This window comes from Bactrocera oleae, chromosome 3 (assembly GCF_042242935.1).
Source record: "Bactrocera oleae isolate idBacOlea1 chromosome 3, idBacOlea1, whole genome shotgun sequence".
In the NCBI taxonomy this organism is placed as follows: Eukaryota; Metazoa; Arthropoda; class Insecta; order Diptera; family Tephritidae; genus Bactrocera; species Bactrocera oleae.
The window spans coordinates 15,456,081-15,478,815 of NC_091537.1; the positions used below are offsets into that span (position 1 = coordinate 15,456,081).

A 22,735-nucleotide genomic window follows, 5' to 3' on the forward strand; every position below is an offset into this window, starting at 1 on the left:
ATAAGAGTAAATAAGACAAAAAAAAAACAAAAAACACGAAAAATTTGCCGCGCTGTGAACTTTCGCCGACTCTGTCATATTATTTTGTAGTGTTCAATTAATTTGAAAGGCCACTCAAGAAGGGTTTGTGAATATGTTGTTGTATATAATATAAGATGTATTTACATACTTGTATATAAATGACAATAGACATATCTACGCAAGTGATGAAATAATATACCCTATTGAATGTCAAGACTTTTCAGTAGATAACTTATGTATATAGAATATTATAAACAGTAACCAAACTTAATGCATTTCACAGTCCTGATTCTTATCTATTAAGATTTTGATCAAGTGCCAAATTCAAATATCCGGATAAATTTAATACCTCATTATTCGGTAGACCTAAACAAAAATAAGCTTGTTCGAATATATGTACTTATAATGTTTAGACATACTATATAGGAATTAATGAAACTTGAACAGACGTAGTGAAGATTCACAGCATCTCCCTTATATATGGACCTCCGAATAAATGCGCAAATAAAAATTAATTGTATGTCCACATTACCGGAACGGTATTCGTGTCGACGGATAATCCGTAACATATTTATAACCGGGCTATTTTCAGTCATAGATAATACTAATTCTTACGATGAATAAAATAATTTCCGTGTCTCAGGTTATTCTATACACATTGGTGTTATTTGTTACCTGAAATAAAGAACCTGAAATCGTTCTATATATTTAATTTATTGTAATTTTGTGCCTAAAACAAGTGAAATCAAAAAATTTTATCAGATCTTTGCTTTATCCGTGGCGCCTTCATCGTGCATATTTTTGTTCTGACATTTTGCTGGATTTCTTACTAGCTAACTTAATTATAATTGTAAAAAAAATATTTCTTGCTCTTTTTGAATATTTGAACAAATTTATAAGAATTAGATTGGTAGAAATATTGTTATTCATATTTTCCAAAATCACACTTAAATTTATATGTTATACAATAAAATAATGTGCAAAAATATATATTTGAATACACAAAAATTTTATACACATTAGGGTGGGCAAAAAAGAAGAATTTTTTTTTTTTGCTTGGTGCTCTGAAAAATAGGTTGTTAGACATATCTAAGAAAGTCTCTCAAAATATGAACTTTCAATTGTAACGGGAAGGTCCTCCGCCTTTTAGTTTTCTTTTTCCGTATTATCAGATTGAAAAATACAAATCTCGCTTCCAACTACTTGAAAAAATATTTTATTTCAAAGATTTTTTAGAAAATTGAATGCTCTACATTATTATTTTAAGGTAACATTTTTTATTTTTATTATATCATAAAATGGGGAAAAAATAATTATGTATCGGAAAGCTGATAGCTTTGTAGGAAATTAAATGCTTTACAAAAATGGCCGCTTATAATTTAAAAAAAAATATATATATACACATATTTATTGTTTTGCATTGATTTTTGATTATGAATATCTCGTAAAGGCTGAACTTAATCGAAAAATTATTATAGACCATTTTTGTAGGGCAGTAAATTTCCTACAAAACTATGAGTTTTACGATTTATAATATTTTTTTTTCATTGAGTTATAAAATTCATATGAAAAAAAATTTGCCTTAAAATAAAATTATAACTTTAATATTTAATAACTTTTAAACGTTTAGGGTTACGGAAAATGCTCTACAAGTGATCTCTTACTAAGCGAAAAAAAATTAGTTTTTTTAACCCACCCTAATATACATGCTAAAATCTGATATAGACTTTTTACCCACTCACAAACACGAATATATATATATTTACATATGTACATATGTATACATCGACCTACTTGTATAGAGATTATACGTATCTTACTATTGACAAGTAACTCAATAATTACCAATCATTCAATCAAGTTATGACTCGTGCTAAGAATCACTTTTACATACTCAAATGTAAGTTTTGTGGACAAAAAAGTCAAGTAGCAAAGAGTAAAATCGCCTTAAGGGATTATAATTTTGTTTTTGAAGTATGCTCGTTTTCTAGAGCTTAAAGAAATGCTTCACCACTAAAATAAAGTACGAGAACAGCTTCAAAAGTCAATGATTATTGATGTAAATCATATATATTTTCCGAATACATATGTGAGTTTCTCAAGAACCATAAATTATTGTTTCTGGTTTCTGTGGAGATCTCTTAAAGCTAAGCGAACATCGGAAATAATATTATACAATGTCGAATATAAGCTGAGTCGACAGAATAACCCTAGCCGCTGAGCTCGTAAGAAGATTGGTCCTTGAAATTATACTAAATATAATTTATATTGGAAGATATGAGAAATTCTGAATTTGAGGCAAAATAAAGGATAAGTTTGTTTCAAAAAGATGGAACCTTTTGTGACCTTTAGTGATCATTTAACCATCCCTGTGTTTCCATATGCTCAACCTAAGGAAATTCTTCACCAAAAATTAATAGAATGTAAACTTAATTTCCCTCAGTGCTCTAAATACGCTGTCAAACACTTTTTTTTTTGGAAATTTATGTCAAAATCTAAAAATATTTAACTCTACTTAAATTAGTATGTATATGTTATATTCGGATCCGTACGAGCCCGATTAGGCCCGATAGTCCAATTATTTAGGTTTCTAAACAAAAAATCATATTCTAATAATTCAATTATTCTTTTTCTTTCAGGTTTTGAAAGTGGTAAGTGACAATATTTATACAAAATACAACTAAAAATTGTATTGAATAAGTTTATTATCACTCATGTGTGCCACGCAAAATATTTTAAAGTCATTAAACCCCTACCTCTACGAAATGAAAAATTTTAAAATATCTTATTCCAATAAATCCTCATTAAGTACCTGCTTCAACCGCTATTACAATCGAATAAGCCTTCATTGAAATGTATGGGTTGGTACTTGCCACTTAATGCTGCACTAAAATTAACACATTGTAACGGTATTATCACTTTAACTACCCATTATTATGCAGAAATATAATCATAGAAAACACAGGCCAACAAATGAAGTGATGTTTAGTGCCTAACAACAAAAGCTTATACTTAAAAGTTGCTTGCAGCAATTTTTTGTGGCGCACTTTAAGGCGCGCAAACACGTAGCGGCTAAACAGCAATGCCAACTAGCTCAAATGGCACAAAACCGCAGTTACATACTTACACTTCTGCATAAAGAAATTATTACGTTTATTGCTAAAATGTTCGGTATGTATATCCTATAAACATTCGGGATCCCGAAAACACTGAACTAGCAAAAATTAAGTGGCGTACAGTTAAAACTGCCAAAATATTAAAAAAAAATAATAATAAACCCGAAAAGATCGGGTTCCCGAAAGAAAACTAACTATTTCGGAAACCCTGAATTTACCAAAGTATGGTTAAAGAAGTGAGACACAGTTAATACCCACAAATATTATGAAAAAAAGAATTCCATAAGAGTCGTGATCCCGAAAGAACAAACCATTAATGCCGAAACACTGAAATTGCTAAGTATGATAAATTAAATGAGCTAATATGCAAAGTAGTAGTAATCCCGAAAGCACAACTCACTAGTCCCGAAACTCTGAAATTACAAAAGTACTTCGGTAATGAATTTCTTAGCACGTAGCCAACTGTGAAGGCTTATGCGTGTTGATAATTTCATTAAACCGCTGCGAGGTAGTAAAAAAATTGCAATTCTCCAGAAGAATCAAAAATACCAGCACATTGTAACACTTCACGTAGCAACTAGTGCTTTATTTTCAGTCGATTTTGTTTTTATTATGCTATTTCGTTAGTTTCTCTTTCGCAGTCAGTTCTCAGGTTTATTGTACTACAAAATTCATTGTATCTATGTATTTATAAGTGTACATATGTGTGTATGTATGTACATTTGTATTTTAAAGTAAGAAGCTCCCTTGCTCAACAAAGTTAGAAGCGTTTTTTGTGCGTTTGTCAGCCATAAGTTTACTAAACTCCCAGTTATAAAGAAGTGTGTATGTATGTGTGTGACGCTTGACCGCTCGAAACGTGGCTAAGTGTTGGGCAAATGGTTCAAATGGTCCTTCAACACTTTATGGTATAACTCGCTTACTTTTTAATTACATATATACATACACTCATACACATACCGAAAAAGTTGTAGTCGCAGCTGGCTGTCTTTGTTTCTTTTTTCACCACTATCCACTTTTCGTCTACTTTTGAGGTGTGCCCCGCCGTTACGCCCTCTCAATTGCTGTAGACGTCAAGTCCGACACGTCCTAGCCGCAGGATGGTTGAATTCTAACTGTTTATTTGGAAATTTCAAACGCTTTTCCGCATACTGATTTTGTCTTAACTTGTCAACGCATTTTTTGTTTGTTGTTGTTTGCTGTGTTGTTGTATCGAGTCTGTTGCTGCTTTTGGCTATTTCAACCAATTAATTATTACATTCGTGAATTTGTCCAAAATAATTATGACTCCCAAGGCTTCAGCGTAAATGCAAAAAAAGGGTGAGCATTTAGTTGTGGCAATAACTAATTATTTCGCAACGAATTCCATTGAAGTGCTGTGGGAATTTGGGAATTTGTGGAACTATACGTTTGGGCTTTTGCGGCGTATACGTAACCTCAATTAACTTGATTAAGTTTTTTTCTTGCGAAATTTTAGTTTGATTTTTTTTTAGGAAAGGTCGTGAAATACGTACATCAAGTAATACTATTTTTATTCAAATAATTTTTTTATAAATTCTTGTCTGAAATTTCACAAAATTAATTAATAATTTCGCTTAAATGGTTATACCTGCAAATCAAAACAAACGCTTTCCTTTGGGAATATTTAATAATAAATAAATATTAGCGAGGAGATTTTTCTCCTCAGAATTATCAAAACCAAAAACCTTTGAAAATTATTATTACTATAGAGGAATACAGGTAATAAACGTAGGATTAGCCAAAATTTTGATTTTTGACAAAATTACGATTTCCCAAAAACAAAATGTTTTTTGTGAAAAAATTTACACCACTCTTAAAAAATCAAAATTATTATCAAAAATCTTATTCCTTCAATCATTACCTGATAGATATATCTAAAAAGGTCGTGTGAAAATTTAAGCATTTTGAGAAAGCAGCCGATTACATTAAGTTAAGATTTTTAGAAATACGCTCATATCTCTGAAACTATTTGCTGGGTCAACTTCAAATTGTCCAAGAATATTCTCAAATATATGAATGTACATTCGATATATGTACAAAAAATTTCAAATTCACAAGTGAATATAACTTTTAAAATTAGATACTAGATGCTATCAAATCTAAAAACCTATCTTTACATTGACTTTTGAGTCCAATACACATGATTTCTGAATCGTAAACGCACCTAAAAATTCTAATATGTTTTTAATTAGTATTTTCGCGAATATTTTTAGAATTCTTAGAATTTCGCGGTTTATTTGATTGTTTGCTCCTTCCCGTCTTGAATGATTGAAACCTTCTCCAGGGCGACCATGCTTGTCTCACCTTGTTCTCCAGAATATACTATGTTCTGAAGAATTATTCTATAAATTATCATTGCTATTGAGTTGCAAAAGAACGCTACTGCTAAAGTCGGCTAAGTGTGTTTTATATTGTCACAAATATAAAGTGGAGGAAATAAATTTTCATTTTTAGACAGTTTATTTAGATTCTAAATTATTTTTTTCTTGATGTTCTATTTTAGACATTCGAAAATCTTAAAAATTTAATTTATGCGCTTGAAATATTAATATTAATATTAATTAAGTAAAAACAGTTATAAGATAAAGCTGCACTTTTAATTAGCTTATATTGAATTTAATCAATTTACCCCTTTTTATTTGAAGACTTATGTAGAAGTAAAATTAACTTGATTGAAATTTTATATTTGCACCTTGAAAGATAATTTTTAGACTACACTAAAATGTTGCCTTGAAAAATATCTTCTTTTGGTTGTTCTGATAAATTTCATGTCGATAAATTATTGAGGTCGACTAACTTACAATTCTTCTTTAAGTGAATAAAAATTTATGCAGAATTGAAAATATTTGTTTTATAAATTTAGAAGGAGAACTTAGGTAAAAATTTCTAAAACTTAGAAAATTAAAGAGTTTTTTTTAATGCCGACCACATTTTTAAATAAATAACTTGAAATCACTAGGAGGAAATATTATATTTTTTGTACCTATTACATACTTAACAACTTTAAGTTGATATTTTTACCGCATTTTGTTGTTTAATATTTTTTTAACCTTAAAAACTTAATTTTTGGTTTTTTATATTTTATTTTATGTTTAGTTTAGTTTCATATTTTATAGACTAATTATAATAAAAATTAAAAATATAACAATTTTTGATTTTTTATTGCTATTTATTTAATAATTATTCATGGTAATAAACCTATTAATTCTTTTTGCATGAGCAGCTTAAAAAGTTTATTTGGTGTAATTTTTTTTTAACATAATTTTAACACACTTCTAATAGCTTAACGTTTTTCAAAAATTGTTTATGGTTATTGTTCGTAACTAATTTTCTTGTTTTTTAGGATAACGTACAAGTTTTTATATTTTTTAACAATATTATACATTTTAACATTTTAAGTATGCTTTTTTTTTACATTTTAAGTCTAGTTTTTTATAGTTCTTCCCAAAAAATCTATTTTCACTTATCACAATTAATTTGGCATCGAAGTCAAGTCTTTTCACTTATATTGGCTCTTTTATGAAAATACGTTGTAGTTTCGTTCAGAAAAAATGTTTTGGACACCTTTAGTTATCACTCAACTACATTTTAAAAATATTCTACTGCCCCCCACAAATATTCAACCTACATTTTAAATTATAGCACTGATTTTTTAATATTTTGGGCTTTAAAATTTCGCATTATTTTTACCTTTCACCCCCCACAACCAGATATTTATGAATATTTCAGCAATTTTTCAATAAGAGTTAATTTCACCAAATTCGCACTTAACGCGTATCCGCAATACCATTCAGTCCGTTATAATCATAACCGAAATCATGTATCCGTATTTATTCGTGCTTACTTCCGTACACTAGCGCTGTTCGTGGCGAAATGATGTTGCCGCCGCTCAGCCAACATTTCTTTGTGGTATATTTCGCTCAACTGAACCGCGGCGCTTACTCCAATGTCTGTCTGTCCGTTCCAACGCTATGTTGTAGGCGACGTCACAACTAGCTATTAGCAGCGAGAGTCAAACAACGCGACTCGTGCCGTGCGTGGCTGTCAGCAGCCGGTGGTTGGGCTATGAACCACCCTCGCACTATCTTTACTATTGCTGCTGCTGCGACGCGCGTCACGTCATCACATCGCTCCAGTGTCTGTCTGGCAGCGTTGTGTCGTGCCGTCATTGTTGCTACTCTGCGTTCTTTTGTCGCCTACGCCTTTTTCCCCTCTTTGCTAATCGCTGATATTCATTTGTTGTTTTTTATTCATCTGCAATCACCGCCCTTATCATTTTTTCATGCAGTGAGTCAATCATATCCTGTTAGTTTAAATCTATTTATCTATTTTGCTTCTCGAAGGATTTGGTGTGTTGATTTCAAAGTCATAAATTAACATTTGTCATAAGTATGTATACGATAAATTTTGTACTTGTAACAGTAACCACGTAGCAGTGGTCACTCATCACACACTTCCTATGAATAATAATGCGGCTGCTTCTTTTTCAAGATTTGGTAAAAAAATTTAAGTGAAGCTGTGTGCCCGAAAATCAACTCTTATGGTGGAACTACTACCAAAACTTGCTCTACTTCGCTATCTTTAATGCCCATTGGATGTGCCGTTGCTTAGTCCTCTTGCTTTTTTAGTTTTCCCATAAGTTATGTTAACCTCGCCAATATGTAAAAAGTTAGTTATAACAAAGTTTGTAATTAAGTGGTAAAGCCCTCTCATGTATTCTATGAAACAACTCAGAAGGAATGATCTCTTAAACTTGAAGAAGATAATTTTGACAAAATATATACACGAGTTGACGAAGGAAGTGTGAGCTTTTCTTAAGATTCAAAAAATAGAATAGAGATGGGTTGAGCCTCTTATGACTCTATATTTAAATAAATAAGTTGACTAAGAAAAAATGATCCTCTTCCATCTAAGGTCTAAGTAAAACAGAACGTGAGAGCATTTGGTTAATGAATTTAAAAGCACCGGGTTAGTAAATACGACGGTAAGTACACCTTCGACTTGAAAATAAAGCAGGACCGCATAGTACCAATGATTTTAAATTAGACAAGTTTGCTAAGAAAGAGTGAGTTTTTTCAAGATTGACAAGGAATTTCTAGCAATTAGTGAAAATGTATTGTATGTTCTAATTAATTTATAAAATTAGATAAATATATAAAAATTTCAGAAATTAATTAGATGAATATAGTCTTTTAAATTCTGGAACTATTGAACTTAAACAGAAGAAATTGCGAAAGCTATATTGGGCAGAAGCTTTAAAGACCTGACATCTGTATTGAGGGAACAATATAGTTAAAGGAGAATCGAACTTTCAGAAACTAGGCAAAAAAAAAGTATTTATATCGCTGATTTATTAAAAGATCTGTCAGGAAAATAATTAATAATGAAAAGGTAAATCAAATTGTTGACATTTTGAATAAAATCAATCACTCGGACACACATGTATATATGTATATATTAAACCCTGAACAACAGTTTTTAAGATATTGATCTAAAATTTTGCACACGTCCTTTTCCCCCCATGAAGCTGGTCATTTATCGGCACCGTCAATATCGAACCACTAGATTCGTTTTGAGGTATGCACCGCGACCTATGGACTATTGTGGCCATCGAACCACTAGATGATATAGCTGACATGCAAACTGGTCGATTAAAGTTAATTTCTTGCATGTTGTACTTTTTTATTTGATTTTTTCACGAATTAGTCATGGATTATTGCTTAAGGCAACGCTTCAATTTCCGAATACATTTTTCAAACCGGACTTCTCTAGCAAATAGCTGTCATATAAACTGACCAATCAAAATTAAGATAGAGATCTCCATAAAATATGTTTTTTCCTTAAAAAGTAAGCTTTATTAGACTAGAAGGTTTTTTATATCAAACAACGTCGCTAGAATGAGACAGCAAAACATATTCCGTTTTAGATTTAGTTATACTTATAGTTGCTATAAGAAATGCACCTGTCAAGGGTATTAGAGCTTTGTTGCTTCGGCTGCAACCTAACAGTTAAGAGGATTTTCAACATTTTGTAAATATTTTAAAAATATCCTTGAACTCACTTTTCAATAGATTCACATTTACAAATATGAACTCATACAGCTTTGCACTTTATAAATTTTCATATTTGATTTTAAACATATCTACATATGTACCATATATTATATGTATGTATATTTAGGATATACAATATATTTGGTTGAATGCATCATGGCCCATATAGAGTATCCCCATCCATAGGATGTCATTTATAAAGTGTTGGCGACATACTTGAGTTCTTTTATTGCAAACTTTAACACAGACACACATATAAACATGCATACACAATTCTATGTCACATACATTCATACTTCGTTGGCTTGTGTGTACAATTATTTTTGTGGCATGTACAACGAGTATTTTAGTACCAACGTTTTTATAGAAAACAACTCAACAAGTGTGGAATGCGAAAATTTATGAGCGAAAAATATATGGGTCTCCACAATGCGTCGCAAACAACGTCTCAGGACATTATATTAACGCCGAGCGACAAATAGTAATAGTGACATTCCTTTGCTTGCTCTCGGATTCTTTTACGTATTCGCATTTAATTGCACTTTTACTTAAATTGGAGCAAAAATAGGTGAAGGGCGGGTGTACAGCCGGTCGGTCGGTCGGTCGTCCGCGGGGCGTGCGCCGCTTGAGGATGTAGCGGGTGTAAATGCTTAGCTTTAGTCGCAGCATAATTGCAGGAAGAACATAAAATATTAATTACACATTGTTGGTGGTATTAGAAATAATTTGCCAACATAGAGCGTGGAATTTTTCCAATTTACTTTTGTAAAACAGCAGTGTAATGGTAGAATTGTCCCTACAAAGCATACATCCGTGATATTACTATTTTTTATATGAATGCAATCGCAGCATATCTCTTTTATGTAAGTATGTATATAACTAACTATAGTTAGCATCTGGATGTCTACTATAGAAGTATGAAATCCGACATATTTTAGTCTTAATCTGGCAAAAACGGGAAATGTTGCTGTCTCATCTTGTTCCAACTTCTTCCTTTTTATATAACCGGAATCCATTAAAATTTCCAATCTTACCGCATGAATCCCGATCGAACAGTGGCAGGTAGTCTCAATCTTGGGAATCTTGTGGCCAGAGGTAATAAAATATTTCTTCTAGAAACACTTTCTACAAAAATACTTTGATATAATGCTCTAATAACTCAACTTTTAAAAGTCGATTTTTTAACCTTACAGAAGTCCAAGTTTCGGAACAACTTTAAACATAGTGAACACCCAGACAACTTCTTCTGGCCGTTAAATGATATTCTTGGGAGATCAGAAATTCAGTGCTAACAAGAAAATGCAGTTACCTCGGTTCCAACTGTCTGAAAATTAAAGTCAATAAAGGAAAATTCTACGAGTAGATTAATCCTTATTGATTTTCGGTGACCAAATTGTGGTTATTTATAATAACAGGACCGGGAATAAGACCTATCAGTCTAATGTCTCACTATTTGAGAAAACTACGTCGAACCACCCAACGCCGATTTTATTATAATGTGCTCTGCTAGAAAGTATTGTCTTAATCTTTAAAGTTATGATTGTCTATGAACTTGAGTCAAAGTGAAGGTTGCTGAACTATTAGTACGGTTGTTAAGTCCAGAAGTCCAGAAGTTCCAGAAGTTTCCAGAGCACACCTTGTATTTGTAGAATTTCATTTAGGACGGTTGTCGAATCGACACAGAAGGTACTTCCATACGCACATAAAGATTTCTTCATTAAAATAATTTCAGAAATGGGGACCACTAACTCTTATTAGATGCATAATCCCTAAAAATTTCGATCAATTACAAGGAAAGAGCTTAGGAGGCTTTCTTCTCACAATCATAACTCTAAGAGTCGGGATGAAGTGTAGTCACTTAAAAAAATCGATAAGCGAAAAATATCCCTCTTTCTCTGTGTTAGCAGACAAACTATTTGGGAATAGTATGCATCTTAAAAACCCGTGGAATGCAAATGCGGCCAATACCCAATGTAATGGAATTCAACGTTGAGTGTCTGAAAATTGTTTTTACGCTTTTTTCTAAAACAAATTCCCCACTCTTATCGGTGGTATAGTTCATTCTTGAACTTTGGGGATGTTTTAGTTTTCAAAGCATTTTTTTAAATCTAAGAGAAAATAACAACAAAACCTATCGACTGCGAAAAGTACAAACGTGTTTGTAAGCACACCCAGTTCTATTTTATTTTTGGGTTCGCCTAATAGTAAGCAACAAAAAACGCAGTGCAAGTGCAGGGTGGAAATCCCGTTTCCAATCTAAGCGGTAGCTATATTGCCTTTCAATACATTGCGGGCAATTGAGTGGTTTACTTTCTTTTTATATTGGCAATTCGAAGCGCGCTCCCCTCGATGGTATGCGCCGAAACTTTCACTGTTTGAGCCAGTTTAGTCGTGGTTGGGGATAATTACCATATTAAAATCTCTTTGCAATGTAATGCCTGTTTCGGTTGTTTTTTTTTTTATTTTGCTTCGACCTACAAGTGGCTGCATAGCTTTTTCAGAACTAATTTTATTTATGTACATCGAAATGTTGTAAAATTGTGGTTTAGTGAAGTGAATTTCGTTGAGTATGAGATATTGTAGCCTTCCAAATAGTGTTATTTCTTATCTTGATTTTTTCTCCAGAGTATTCAGTTGCTAATTTATATTTTTCTTAAACTTAATAGCTTAAAAGAAACCGTTCAAAATATTGGTCTTTACACTATTTTAAAATATGAACCGTTGGCGGAGAAATTACCACTACAATTTTAGATTTAGCTTTAGCTTAGCGATGAACTCATCTATCTCAGCTATGACTTTCGAATAATTATTTAACAATTATATAGGAAAAAGTTCGACTTAGCCGCCTTCTTGAAGTAAAATTCGTAATTAGTTGCTAAATGTCAATGTAAAGTAGTCTAGGAGGTGTCGTTACATAGACGCTTAATAATAAATGTGAATTAAGACACATTTATACTCAGTAAAATGGTCGTAAAACATTCCACTGGTGCCTAAATTCATTACCACCTATTCCCGTAAGTGATTACAGCAAATTACTGTCTACTTCGGCTGTCATATCATTTGACTTAACCCTTAATTAAGTCTGTTGACGTGCGGTGAAAAATATGTGTAGTCATACCTGGTTTAAAACTATTTTTCATTACGCCATAGAAAGCTTGAAGCAATGATCCAAAGATCAGAATTTGTCGCGGTGATAGTTGCTACTAAGATATAAACCTTTAAAGGATATTATTTGTACGATTTGATTGAGCTCTCATGGCTCATAATTTCCTATTACGACTTTTAAAATGATACAAATATTTATTTAGATGAAGTAAAAATGAAATTTGTTAAGGATATATCATATCTAAGCCTATATATTACTGTTCGATTGCAATGGGAACTAATTGTTGTGCAGGTTCTTAAAAAATAACTCCATTACCAAGGAGTAATATGATCGTAGTTTAGATCTTATATTCCGAGCGGAAGTGAGTCAATTAACTTCGGCATCACTACAGCGATCATCTCATATGCTCGCAAATAACCGAATAACTTTTCTAAAGTCGAATATAATAAACTCTTCCTACTCACCTAAGGGTTAATACCACGTTTTAATTAGTAGATTAGATAATAATACACTTTTATGCACATACGTTATACAAAATAGACAGCTAATGTTTGCAGCTTTTGCTAAATGAGCAGAGGATGCGAGAATAGAAATACACCCTGTAGGAAATTTCATATCTTCATATGTTTTTATAATGAATATATTCTTCCGCCATCATAAGGTGATGGCAATGTTCTATAACAGTAATAATACCTATAATTCGAAATAATTTCGAAAATGGCGAATTTCTTATAAAGTGCGCGGGAATTCTAATACATTTTACTGTACTGAAACTTACAGGATTTCAGTAATTAACATGAAATCGGAGGAATATAAACTAAATATTCCCACATAAATATATCATACAAGAATACCGACTTGGTATGCTGTGAGGAGGAAAAAAATTAAGGCGCCGATCTCTAGCCCACTTAAAGTCAGATAGAAAATTAATTAAATAGGTGTAATACATCATTCTTTGGTGAAATTTAGAACTGAGAGATCGAAGCTTCAAAAGAGGTAGAAGGTTATTTAGGACAAAGAAAAAAACAGGTCCTTAAAGAAGAAACTATCCACGACAAATTCAATATCCCATTGTTATACAATTGCTGAAATACTCCGAAAATAGCACATCACCTATCAGAGCGCTTGCGTTTGTTATACCACTATCTAAGATGTCTAAACTGTTTATACCTTAAACAAGTATATTAAGTTAGTCACGAAGTTTCTATTATGAAGAGACGAGTTAAAATCCGGGTGACTGTCTGTGCGTCCGTCCGTCTGAAGTTTGAAAATTGAGATATCTTTATGAAACTTGGTACACATGTTTCTTGGTGCCGTAAGACCAGATAGGCGTAATCGGACCACTGCCACGCCCACAAAACGTCATTAATCAAAAACAAATAAATTACCATAACTTAAATTTTATCTCTAGGATGGTATGAGATGACTTTATAGGAACCGCGTTCAAAATTAGTCAGTGGGCCTTTTAGATGAAAACCCTTATCTTGGTATGTGCATAACCGATTTCAACCAAATTCGGTACATAACATTCCTCATATATTGTATCTATGTTATGGTGCGATAATGGGCGAAATCGAATTACAACCACGCCTATTCCCCATATAACACCTTTTTAAATTTCATCTGATGTTTTCACTTTCCAGTAGGCAAATCAAGCAACAACTATTATATCGGGGTAAAACGTGACGGCGTGAATAATACGTTTAAAGTATGCCACCTTGTGACCAAATATTGTCTAAATCGAACCAAAACTGTCCAAGCCCCTAGGTACTGAATATGTGAACGCCAGTGCCTATAGTAGGCCTTATACCGAAAATATCGGTCAATCCACAATGAAATCTCAAACGATTATACCATTTGACTTTGCGAGAGTATAAAATATTCGGTTACATCGGAACTTAGCCCTTCCTTACATGTTTCTTATTGTGATAATAAATTCATGGCGGATAGCGTATGGAGTACGGATTCTTTAGTACTTATCCCAGGCATTATAATAAACATTTCTTAAACTTTCCTACGGGGTATTTATATTATATCTATATTTGCAAGTGCATATCTGTTTACACCTTCAGTGTCATACTTCATATGTCTGTATGTGTGTATAACATATTCACAGTTGTTTTTGGCAGTTTTAGGTCAAATTTGTGCTCAAATCTACAATAATGGGAAGTTAGTGAGAAATTCATCAAACTACTTATTACTTTGGCATTTATTAATTGAGTTACACGCCGACTACGCATGTACATATGTATGTATTTGTAGTTAATTGTGTGGTAAAAAGGATTAATTAACAGCGTGCCACTTTATTTACATATTAAACAACCAAATTTAATAGTGCCGCACAAAAATTAACAATATAGATAGATACTATGTAATGGAAGGGTCACGTGTAACTTTGTATTGAGGGAGTAATGTCAAGTTCGATAAAAAAATGTTTGATTGAATGTATGTATATAATGGATGCATAATAGTGTAGATAAAATTTATCTAAATATGTATTACATTGTAATGTCATCGAAAACTACATATATTGTACTTGCGAGAAGTCAAACGGCACCCACTTACATGTAGCGCATTGTATACAAATCGATCAATCCGCCATCCGCCGGGATTTACAAGTTAATTATTTAACGGTCAAACAATGTGGCGGGCGCGCGCCTTAAACATCAACTGCCTTTTTTTCTTTGCACGGCCTTTTACGTGCTTTTTGTTTTGCTCAAACGTTTTCAGTCCATCGTTCAGCTCAGCTGTGTATCGTGAATCAGGTGAAATGATGCAATGTTGACAAACAACATTAAACGCGCTCCTTGCTGCCCTTTTTTTGTTTTTTTTTTTGTTTTTAGTTTGAGGGCGTTGTACTTTACATACTCGTAGTTCGTCACAGGAACTAGGCAACATTAACAGCTGAGTAAAAGCGTATTGAATTACTAGGAGCAGGCATTAAGCGGTTTGCTGCTATAAAACTGGAAAGGGTTTTTCCTTAAATTTGACTTACGAGGGCGATCCGATAAGAACTTAGTCTCACCGTCCATGGACATCACTATCGCAAAAGATAATTATTTTGATGCTGTCAAAATTCTGCCGAATTAGACTCGTAGTTTTGTTTTGACCGCGCGTTGAAGTGGGTGTGTTAGCGGGTAGAAAATAGCAATATCGATCTGTAATTCGATTCTTGTTTTTGAATAAAAATTGCACAGTTAAATTAAAAAGCGCTTGGACGGTAACATTTTTCGTTCGATGGCAACCCTCAAAGTTTTATTTAAAGAGTTTCTATGTGATAGCACGTCGGTTTTTGATAAACCCACGCTTGGCTGCCGTGAAAACGGATACTACAATACAATAATGAGGCAACAGTTCACGATCTCATATTGACAGCCCATTGATGATTGAGGATGCACGTGGTTCATATGCTGTATGAAATATTGAAAATGGGAAGTCGGGAATGGGAACTGTGAGATCACTTTACAGTATTGTTTTACGCTATTTAAGAGCAATTCGAAAGAGTTCATATATCGTTTTGCGACAGAGGACAAAATATATTCCAGGGGATAGACACTAAAAAGCAAGAAACATTCGGAAGAGTGGACTTCACAAGACGAACCTGCTTCGAAGAAACTGAATTCTGTCCAAGCGGCCAGAAAGGCGATGGCCAACGTTTTCTAGGATTCACAAGAAGAGATCTACACCGATAGCGAAAGACTCTACCATGCTGAATTATTATACAAGTATTAGGCCAATTCGACGCCGCATTTTCGAAAAATGGGCCCATGTCAGATTTAAAGTGCCTATACTTCAAGACAACGTACCGGCTCACCCGAATTGATCGAATTAGGCTACCAATTGCTGCTCATATATATCATCCCGTCGGTATTCCTTGAAGATAGCAAGGAGTTTTGTACCTCAGGTTAGTACTAGCCGCTTTATCCACGTTGATGCTAGTGTGCCTCATCTCATCATCATCAAGAAATCTGAAGTATATATGTTAGACATGAGCTTTAAGATTTAGTTTCTTTACCATTTTTCTAGTTTTAGCTAGAGTTTATTACAAATAATCCATTAACAAATTAATTTCTTCATCACATGTAATATTTTTATTTTCGGTATTTCTTATTTTTTACTATAACAATTGTAATATGATTACTTCTTTAATTTTTATATACTAACTAATGTTTCGCTGAGTTAAATTCTTTCGAAATTGTATCAAAAATGTTATCAAAACTATTGTAACGTATTAAACCCCTTCCACCATCTTCCCATGCAGCTCCATAAGACCCTGTAAATAGAAAATATTTAGTCGCAGAAGTGTATTTTGTACTATTACAAATTTTTGCAATATAAAAAACAATTGAGCATATATAACTAGAGCGATGTAAATACTGAGACAGTAAGGGGTTTTTAGTTCATCATCCTAAACTTTTAATATCTTTATCAAAAATCTGGAGTATATCGAAAAAGAGCGATTCCCTGATACTCTTTGAACCGAGGATATTACAATAAAATGAGTAGTCTGGTTTCAGCATAATTTCAATTGTAAATCATTTTATAAACCCATGCTTTTCTAAATGCTTTGAACATAATTCTGAATGTTTACTCATATTCTACAACTGGCTAGCATCTGAAAACTTGATATGTATATGCTGTTTTTGATTAAAAGTTTAATTGAAATGGTAAAAGTATATAATATATAAACTCGACATATATATACTACTCTATATCTATAACTTACATACATACATATGTATACATATAATAATTGCCGCTTAAACCTCAGTTCGACTATTTTCAAATTTTTAATCGGCACTACAACAAGTAGTGGAGTTCACCTGAATTTAACTAATTATTTTGACAGAATACTAGCAGGCTCTTGCTAGAGAGAGTATCTGCTCTAGATTCTTAAGCAATAACTCAGTATTATTTCAGGTATAACTATTAAATCAAACTTTCATATAAAAGCGTCAGCTACAGTTAAAAAACCTAATGCTTTACGTTCAATTCTAGAGATGTTAGGGTACTATGGAATTCTTCGCTATTGAGTTTCTACGTAAAAGAGAACCTTCTTTGTGACATTGGACTTAGTACTTTGCAAATAATATTTATGATGCTTGAAAAACGTCGGAGACCCTATAAAGTATATATGTATATAATTTATCAGTCGATTTAGCCATGTCCATCTGTCTGTCCGTCCGTATTTACGCGAACTAGTCTCTCAGTTTTTGACATATTGGCCTATTCATTTGTCGGAACCGCCGATATCGGACAACTATAGCATATAGCTGCTATACAATTGACCGATCAAACTCAAGTCCTTTTATGAAAACTCTTTTATTTGTCAAGGTATCTTTCATGAAATTTTGCATAGATTATTATCCAAAACATCGCTACGATTTCCGTACATATTGCTCAGATCGGACCACTAAAGCCTATATCTGCCATCCAAATTGACCAATCAAACTCAGATTAAATAGCTTTTTATACCCTTTTATGCTATAAGAAATCCACATGTCAAGGGTATTATAGCTTCGGTGAAACCAGAGTTAACAATTGTTCTTGTTTTTTTTTAATCCATTGGTAAACATTTCGTATCTGCAGTAACACAAAATTAGTTAATTTTAAAAAAAATACATACACATTGATACCATAGTACATGGGTATTATTAGCTGGATCAATTCATTGCACGTTTAACTCAGCTTCCTCTCCAATCATTTTTTCATGTACATCTCGGAGTATACCCTGGTATTTTAAAAATATACATACACATATGTAAACTTTTTTAATATACTCGTATTTTGTAAATATAAGATATTTACAAAAGAAACTAGAACAAATAACTGTTAAAAATTAGTGGCAACTTGCGACTACTGGATTACTATACAGATCACTATGGTATTTTGAATTAAAAATGTTTTCTCGAACGAGATTGCTATGTTATAAAGCATTGTATACAAGCCTCAAACAACCATTACTAACTACCTCTAATAAATAAGAAGAATTATTTTCTTTTACCAGACACCATTATTAGAAAAAAAAGAGAACCACCACCAACCAGCTTTCCCTATTACAAGCAAATAGAAATTTAACATCTTAACTTAAACACCAGATGTCCAGAGCAGCGCTATATCATTCTATAATACCACCAAACCATACGAGTATTCCAAAAATATATGCATTATAAATGTATGTGCATAAAATTATAAAAATATCTCGTAATTAAAAAATATATTCAATATTTTACCTTAAAATACTTCACCGTCTTAACCCTTAACTCCAGTGTGGCATCCTCATCGCAAAGCATTAACGTATTGGGATGTTGCTGGAAGGCACTCACTGTCCACATATGATTTACACCCTCCTCGATCGCCTTGTATAAGGCGAATGCCTTGTGCGCACCCGTAATCAATATCATCACTTCCTTCGAATCCATTACGGTACCGACACCCACGGTCAGTGCCTGTTTGGGCACCTTACTCATGTCGTTATCAAAGAAGCGCGCATTTGCCTCCAATGTGTCCTGTGCCAATGTTTTCACACGTGTACGTGAGACCAACGAACTGCCAGGTTCGTTAAAAGCTATATGTCCGTCCGGTCCGATACCACCAATAAAGAGCTCAACTCCACCCGCTTCCCGAATCATTGACTCAAATTGTTGGCATTCAGCAAGTAAGTCCTTGGCATTGCCATCCAGAATGTGCGCATTCTTGGGATCAATATTGATGTGTTTGAAGAAATTATTCCACATGAAGTAGTGATAGCTTTCGGGATGATCACGTGGTATGCCTTTGAAAAGTATTATAAAATTTGTATAACAGAATTTCCACTTTCTCAAAGCTCGTTGAAATGATGACATTTACTTACCTACATATTCGTCCATATTAAAAGTTTTCACAAACTCAAAAGACACTTTGCCAGCTTTGTGGAATTCAATAAGTTTCTTGTACATGCCCAGAGGCGTGCTTCCGGTCGGTAGGCCCAAAACGAAGTATCTGTAATTTAAAGGAAAACCAAACGTATAATTTTTCGTTCCTCTATGTCTCACCTCTATAATCTTTTCATTTCATCCGGATATAAACTAAATATCCAACAGGGTAAAAAAAATATTGGGTTCTTGAGAAATCTTCCGTCATTTCTCATTAATTTTAGTTTGCGAACTTTTTATTTCGAGATACTGCATTGGACGGTAGTGATTACTTCGAGACCGACCGTATTAAAGAATTATTGTCAACCAGCTCTGGTTGTAAACGGTCTTACATGAAGCCATCATCTATGTTTCAATAGTGGTAGTGGTTTGACTTCATAAGCAGGTATTGAAAGTTCCTTTGAAAATTGCTCGGTCAAAAAGCTCGTTATTAGATGTGTAAGATGTTGGACGACGTCAAAGTGTTTTCCTATTCAAACAAGGTTTCCTGCCTAGGAATGACATAGTTTATGACCAGTTTGTGATTGATCATGTCTTTACTTTTTCGTCGAGTTTCGTTTTGGATTCGGTAGGTTAGAATGTTAGGCTTTTAAGTCCTTACCCAAGTAAATCGAGTTTTTTCTAAGCCGACTTAAATCACATAGTGCTGAAGTCATGCCTCCCTTTTTCTCTATCCTTTATCCTTTGTTAATTTTAGGTTATCTTTTAGTATTAGTATATGCGAGTTTGTTAAATAATTCGACAAAGATACTCACTTATTTGGGCCGGGCTTAAAGTCATTAATGCGTTTCATCACATATTTAGCAGCCCAAACTCCAACTGAGTCAGCAGTATCCAAGATCACTAATTTCATCTTAAGTTACTGTAAATACAAGAAAGACTAATCAATTTTATAATCGAATATTAGTATTGCTTTAGAAATAGATAATTAATTTTACATTGTGGCAACACTGTTTTTTTAAATTTTGTAAACCAAAACAGAGAGTACATTTCCTGTGCTATTGGTTTTAGTGCTTCTAACCACAAGTCGTCATGAAATACCCTACGTTTGTTTTAAAGAGCGTGAAGTAGAAAGTGGGTGGATATCATAAAAGTTCACACAATAAACACAAACACAATCTACATTTGAATTCACTTGAAAATAAAATATAAACAGTTTAGCAATGTTAGCAAATACATTTTTGACCTAGCCTCATTTCTCATTTGTGCTGTGTTCAAGGGCTTAAAAGCTTTTATGATAATCATTTTTATGACGGAGGATTCACATGATCTGACTGCTATTAGAAGAAATTTACTTTTTCCATAATTTTAGCCAATTCTCATACACAGAATCTACTTACTTGAAGATTATACGGATTACCATATAGTCTTACTTCATGGTATAGAATAACTGTTATATATGACTGAACTCAATAGCGGTTCTGTCAATCATATTTAAGTACACTTGCATAATAAAAGATAAAAAGTCGTATTTAGTTTGAAACCGCTGCTGATCGGTAGCTGGACAAAGCCTCTGTAGAACCTTTTCGAAACTTTCCAAACGACGACTACAGTACGTTCGATCTTTGTTATAAAAATGCAATTTATGACTAGAGGGTATAGTTTGCCACAAAGCTTGTAATACCCAGAAGGAAACGTCGGATACCTTATAAAATATATATATGTGATCAGCGTGACTAGCTAAGCCGATTGACCAATCCGCTGATATCGGACCACTCTAGGATATAGCTGTCATAAAAAGTTATCGCTCAAAATCAAGTTCTTGTGAAACAAATTTTTTATGTGAAAAGGTATCTTCACGAAATTTGGCATAGATTATTGTCCAAGGCAATGCTAACATACAATCTCCGAACATATTATTCAGATCGGACCGCTATGGCATATATCTGCCGTACAAACTGACCGATCAAAATCAAGATAAATATCTTTTTATACCCTTTTTATGCTATAAGAAATGCACCTGTGAAGGCTATTCTAACTTCCAGTTAACCAAAGTTAACGTTTTTTCTTGTTTTAAGTACAGTTTAAAACAAAGCTACAATGCTTTAGTGAAGAAAATGCTTAAATTTACCGAAAATTTATTATTTTTATAAATCATCACTTGTTTGTTGATACGGCAGCACTGATTTTAAGCATTCACTCTACAACAGCATTGACAGAATGCAGCAAATTCTCACATGCATATAGGTGAGAGCCAAAATCACCAGCCACAAGTGGTTGGCGGTAGGAAGGATGGTTCGGCAAATGATAAACTCAGACATACATGTACATATGTTTTTACATATACCATATGTTTATGTATGTATATTTTCATCTATATAAATGCATATTTGCAGTGGCTCGTTTGTAAACAAAAAATAATTCATATATATGTACATATGTATGTATTCCTTTTTTTATGTAAATTATTTCAATACGCATGGGCGATGCTGCGAGAATAATAAATTTTAATCAAAAAGGAGTTAAACAAAAATACACGAGTTTTTTCGCTGTTATCAATAATGCCCTCATTTATACACGATAATAATTTAAGTACTTGTATAAATTTATAAATTTATGTGCATGCGTGCATACACACATACATATTTATGTATATGTACATATGTTTGTAATACTTTGCAAGTCAAGAGCGTTAAGGTAATTGACCTTTTTCGTTGTAGAATGTCAGAGACAAGTCACAAATAGAGAACACCAGCTGGCGACGACAACTGGACGTTGCATTTACATACATACATTTGTAAACGTACTGAGAAGATAAAAAAATTTTGACAATTCCAGACTGCTTTCACAAATTTTTGACTTAAAAATTGTATATACATATATGTAATATTTATTGTTGTTAGCACTTTGCACTACGTACTTTTTATATCTTAGACTATATACGGCAGTATATGGTATTTATGTCTATGGCAGGTTACGCTTCTTCGAAATGAACACTTTTGGTTTGCTTTCAAATTTTCAAACTAAATTTTCACAATTTTAATTGCAATGTACTACTTAGATATTTTTTATAAGTTGCAAAACAAGATAATTGTTTCTATTTGTTCTAAAATTTGAACAACCGCACTCTTTGCCACTGTTGTGCTCAGTGCGAACAAAAATTATAGTCTAAAAGCCGATTGGAATCGAAGCTCAGCAATCTAACCGAATGCAATGAACATACATGCATATCTAAATATAAATATGCCACCGCAAAGCAACCGGCAAATAAATTATATTTTCTCCTATATATAAGTAGTATGTATGTATGTATATGTGTAGGTACCACTAGGGTGATCGTATTCATTTATGAAATTGTTATGAATAACTAGAATTAATAAATAGTTTGATCGAACCAAATAACAAATTTCAGGGTCTCTCATTTGTCACAAGTAGGCACAAATTTTTTAGGATTTATTTTCGCCTTAGCTTTCTTCAGAAGATGAAAATATATGCAACAAATCTATAAATAAATTAACCGAACATTTTTTTTACACAAATCTATATTGTCGGCTTCAAAATAGT

The 22,735-nt window shown here is 32.8% G+C and overlaps 2 protein-coding genes across 5 annotated transcripts in view; both read right to left on the minus strand.

Annotated features, from left to right (window-relative positions):
- Ret (Ret oncogene) overlaps window positions 1-7,065 on the minus strand; it is a 39,760-nt gene extending 32,695 nt beyond the window's left edge. For both annotated transcript variants that reach the window (XM_036366975.2, XM_036366974.2), the window contains exon 1: window positions 6,849-7,065. The gene's annotated coding sequence lies outside the window, so the exon portion shown is untranslated. The remainder of the gene's footprint in view (window positions 1-6,848) is intronic.
- A 9,320-nt stretch (window positions 7,066-16,385) lies between these two features.
- On the minus strand, window positions 16,386-22,340 carry Oscillin (glucosamine-6-phosphate isomerase Oscillin). 3 transcript variants are annotated; one of them, XM_036366968.2, is made up of 6 exons: window positions 22,092-22,340; window positions 19,987-20,093; window positions 19,171-19,298; window positions 18,551-19,092; window positions 17,944-18,048; window positions 16,386-16,590 (listed from the first exon to the last, which is right to left on the minus strand). In XM_036366968.2, the coding sequence occupies exons 2-5, from the start codon at window positions 20,082-20,084 to the stop codon at window positions 17,986-17,988; spliced, it is 831 nt and encodes a 276-aa protein (XP_036222861.1). In that variant the 5' UTR covers window positions 20,085-20,093; window positions 22,092-22,340; the 3' UTR covers window positions 16,386-16,590; window positions 17,944-17,985. The 3 variants fall into 3 exon arrangements, with proteins under 3 accessions (XP_036222861.1, XP_036222862.1, XP_014095369.1); XM_036366969.2 differs by having other exon boundaries at window positions 19,987-20,111; XM_014239894.3 differs by lacking the exon at window positions 17,944-18,048 and having other exon boundaries at window positions 22,092-22,339.
- Between the last annotated feature and the right edge of the window lie 395 nt (window positions 22,341-22,735).

What these genes read in the sequence shown, in the direction of transcription:
- Oscillin (XM_036366968.2), bottom strand. Translation starts at nt 20,084, where the DNA reads ATGAAATTAGTGATCTTGGATACTGCTGACTCAGTTGGAGTTTGGGCT. An exon ending in TTTAAGCCCGGCCCAAATAA is followed by an intron (nt 19,299 to 19,986) that starts GTGAGTATCTTT and finishes TTTAAATTACAG; the next exon opens with ATACTTCGTTTTGGGCCTAC. An exon ending in AGACGGTGAAGTATTTTAAG is followed by an intron (nt 18,049 to 18,550) that starts GTAAAATATTGA and finishes TTAAAATACCAG; the next exon opens with GGTATACTCCGAGATGTACA.